This window comes from Varanus komodoensis, unplaced genomic scaffold (genome assembly GCF_004798865.1).
Source record: "Varanus komodoensis strain SLA01 unplaced genomic scaffold, ASM479886v1 scaffold9, whole genome shotgun sequence".
Lineage (NCBI taxonomy): Eukaryota > Metazoa > Chordata > Lepidosauria > Squamata > Varanidae > Varanus > Varanus komodoensis.
In genome coordinates, this window is record NW_025336598.1 from 23,213,347 (window position 1) to 23,217,761 (window position 4,415).

General features: G+C 37.3%; 1 protein-coding gene across 1 annotated transcript in view; it reads right to left on the bottom strand.

The window, feature by feature from the left end:
• Positions 1-672: 672 nt before the first annotated feature.
• SGCB (sarcoglycan beta) overlaps positions 673-4,415 on the bottom strand; it is a 14,658-nt gene continuing 10,915 nt past the window's right edge. Inside the window, exon 6 of the mRNA XM_044417914.1 lies at positions 673-3,804. Within this exon, the coding sequence (XP_044273849.1) occupies positions 3,601-3,804 (204 nt within the window). The 3' untranslated portion in view covers positions 673-3,600. The remainder of the gene's footprint in view (positions 3,805-4,415) is intronic.

A 4,415-nucleotide genomic window follows, 5' to 3' on the forward strand; every position in this document is an offset into this window, starting at 1 on the left:
TTTCTATGGCTATGCTCAATTTTGATTTGACAAAGGGGATATAACTTCGTACAGGTGCACAGTATGCTGTTTAACATGCTATATTTGCACAACTTGTGATCCACCAGGCTGACCAGTCAGCTGTATGTGGTTGTCTACTTGAACTCTTTATCCCACTTGGTTTTTCCTGGTGGAAAATGGGTTAGTGTCCTGGGAGACAGCTGTGCTGATCTGGTTTGTTAGGTGATTGCCTGGACTCACTGGGGATTGTTTAACCCAGAGTTCTGCTGCATACTTGGTTAACATTGGTCAAGGAGTTACTATGTCATGTGAAGCTGGTCATTATGGTTTTTCTGAGGTTTAAGCAACCTTTGTGTTAACTCTTGATTTGTATTAGGATTGTGTTAGGCAAGGGTTGTTCAACCTTCAAATAACCTATGATGGCCGGGGTTTTGTAGGTCATAAGCTGTACAGATCTGTTGCAGTGTTGACAATGCTTCTTATATATGCTCAGCAGTCCTTCAAAAACTCCCAACAAGATGAGATTATCTTACTGCCAGGAATGGGGAAAGCTGAGAGTGAACCTTAATGTGTTTACCATAAGACAATGAACACATCTGAAAGAGGGATACTCTCACAACTACTGTACTACAGTTCTGGTGTAGGATTTTTTAAAAAACCATTTCAAATGGATCATTTTATATAGTTTATTGTGAAGGAAAGTTTTACAAATGCATACAAGAAAGTTTTCCTTGGCACCTGTTAGACATCCAAACCACTTTAAAAAGCAGAGTATGCCATTTGTACACAGCGCATTAAAGTCTAAGGCATAAATATGTTAAAAAATTTCTCTTACACACACACACACACACAAAACACAGCTAGTTAAAATCAAAGTGGTGTTTCTTTTGGTATAAATCTGTTAGTGACACATGTGTAAATAAACTGTAACAGCATCACAGTAGTAGCATTACTTTGGAGTATTCCGTTCTAACTCCTTCATTGCTATTGTTTAATTTGCCTTTTAGCTTTCTGTAGAAAAATTCTTAAAATTTTAGTTTTGTCACATAGTGCCTGCAGGTGACTGGGTTGATAATACGGTCAAAATCGTAAGTTTGGTAGCAAATTGATTTTCACTGTATCCTTTGTGGATACAGTGCCAATACTGTATTGGCTGTTCGGATACTCCGAACCAAATGCTTCTTATAAATGGGTTTGCTTCCTGATAGTTCCCAACTGTATTTTTTAGAAGTCTGCATATACATCAGCAGTCCAGATGTAATCCCTTCCTATCCATGCCTTCTCCCAAAGTTACTCCATACAAGGGTCTGCACTACCCTTCATAACATCTGATGAATTAAAGGTGACTAGAATGGGAAATAAAAATTGATTAGGTGCACATTCTTTAGGTGCCTGCAGCTATCAGGATCTTGACCTGTGTACATTCATTTAGTTACACTTTTGTTTTTAAAATATTACTTTAGATATTCTAAGAGCAAGATACTTCACTGATTTTGAGATATTTACTGAGAACTCAAAAATCCTCTGCCAGCACAGAACGTTTTCTATTTAAACTCATCTAAAACAGAAGCTGATTTAGGGACAACTGCCAAAAGTCAAAAATAAAATGAGCAGTAGTTTGTTTGCTTTCCCATTCAGCTATTACTAGACTACAGCAGACGAATGTAATGATCATCCATTTTCATTACTAAAAGCCAGATTCCATTAATGGGTATCCTAAGAGGTGGGGGGGGGGGAGGGAGGGCTAGTGGCAGCATCATCAAGGACTTGCAAAATCACAGTACAGGCATTAGAAGCTGAGGCAAAGCAAATCAGTCACTCTGTTCTTGTATTAATGTACAGGATAAGTGTTTTTTGCAGTTCTGATCTCCCATCTATGCACACTTCCCATTTCTAGTACATCTGAATTTGATGTTGTAACATCCAAGTAAGGAAAGACATCAAGGACAACTTAGTTCAAATGCAACAAAACCCTTAGCGTATGTTAGCATACATATCTTGTGAATTCTGTTGGAAGCTTGCAAAGGCATGAGATGGGACCTTAAATATTTAGTGTATCTTAAGTATTTGAAGCACTTTACATACATTATTTAAATCCTTACGATGGCCCTATAAAGCAAGTCTATATCATGATCCCAATATAAAGAGCTGGTACATCAATTTTATATTAAAACAAGATTACTAAAACCAATACTTTAAAATTTAAATGTGACAAAGTTAACCTAGTATCAAACATTTGCTTATGAGGAGGTATTAAGGTTTAATACAAGATGCTGTAATTTTGTACCCTTCATATAAGCATTTATATTACCAATATTAACTATGTTTCTTGTTTTCATGAATGGTCACAGGGTAATGAATTTGCATTTAATGATTGTAGACTAGTTTGATATAAAACATTCAAAGTTTATGTTACAGTGCATTCAATAATTCAGTTTTACAGATCACAATTTCTTTTCTGTACAATATAAATACAGCTCAAGGTGTTTTCAAGATTAGCTTCCTCTTACCTTAAACTTCCACTTATTCTCCAAAATGCTTTTTAAATTTTCCCTATTTTAAAAATCATAATAATAGCTGAGTAGACATTTCTATCATTTTTGTTCTTCTTTTGTAAGTCTAATTTAGCCAGTCTCAAAAATAATTGTGCTTGAAGCTCCCTTTGCCCCAGAGAACATCCTTTGGTCTCTGCAAAGGGTTTTTAAAGGGCAAACTTACAGAAGAGGCAAAAAAATTGGAAAGCTAGGATACAGCTAATGCATTGAAACAGATAAATACTTCTTTTATACAAAAAGGTCAACTTTAGGGATAATTTGACTAAATGAAATACCCATTTCATTTATAGAGAAATATATCCTAATTGAATTATAAACTACCAAATCCAAATGAGTTGAAGCAACACGGTTCAGGCAAATCTGATTTTTCACAAATAATGCTCAACTGTGCATCTTTGCATTATAAGCCAAATAATTTTCAGAAAGAGTGCTTATGCTGGAAAAGTAGGATAGGAAAACAAGGACTGAGTCTTTGTCTGCATAGCCATAGAGGAACATAACAAAGCAAAAGAAAATGTACAATCTCCAGCCACTCTGAACCTTTTACATTTGGTAGCATATAATCATAATCCCGGGGTTGAAAGAGCTTCATAAAACCACATTTTTCAATGGATATCAGAATTAGGTGCACACAAAACTACAAAAGAACTACTTGAATTCATTCAGGACCGAGAGAGCATGGAAGCTCAGTTTTCTCTTCTGAGAAAGGTCTAACAGAACAATTGGGGAAAGGATCCCTGTAGAATAATAAACTAGGCACATTAGGCCTTTTGGCAATGGGTTTAATAAACTCAGTGCTGCAACATCCTTATGTACCTACGGAGTGCTGTTGGTGCCAAACTACTGCAGTCGTGTAGAAAATCACCTATTTTAACATGTTTGATACGAATCTAACACCATTAAATGAAGTGTCCTGTTTGAAAAACGCTTCATGTAATGCATCCACAAATGGTTTTTGTGGTGGTAGCGATCATCCTTGCAAGCATGCAACTATTTAAACTTTAATAGATGGCTCCTTCTTTTTCCACAGTGGTCTGCTTTGCCTTCAATATGTATTACCACAAGGGTTGACAGAGGTTTGACAACCCATGTTGCGGCTCTTAACTTGAACACGAAATAGAGTCCCATCAGAACACATGCAAAGCTTGTAGCGCTCCCAGTCACCGTTGTTAAATTGTTCCTTGTGAGAAGAACTTGGCAGTCTAGATGTGCTGACCATAACACTTCCGTTAAGGATGATGCTCTTGTCCTAACAAAGAAACACACCAAAATTAATAGTAGTATTTACGATGACTAAACATTTACCTGTTTTTCATACCCAGACTTAAGAGAAATGGACAGTATGAAGCTTTCCCATTCAGAATTAGATCAGTGGTCCCTTTAGCCCACTCTGACGGGCAATGGTTCCCAAGTGTCAAAGGACTTTTGAGTCTTGCTATGTAATATCCTTCAACTCAAGTAGGCAGTTTTGTTAGGACCAGGAGCCTCAATTGATCAAAAATTCTTATTTTTCAAACAACAAAGATGGCATAAAGGTGCCTTTTTCCCAACTAAAAAGTCTGAATGTTTTAATAAGGTGCCATGGGGTGATTTTAAGATCTTGTGCACAGAAACCAAGTATTATTGTTGTTAGTCGTGAAGTCGTGTCCAACCCATCACGACCCCCATGGACAACATTCCTCCAGACTTTCCTATCCTCCACCATCCCCCGGAGTCCACTTAAGCTCACACCAACTGCTTCAGTGACTCCATCTAGCCACCTCATTCTCTGCCATCCCCTTCTTCTTCTGCCATCTATTGTTCCCAGCATTAGGCTCTTCTCCAGGGAGTCCTTCCTTCTCATTAGGTGGCCAAAGTATT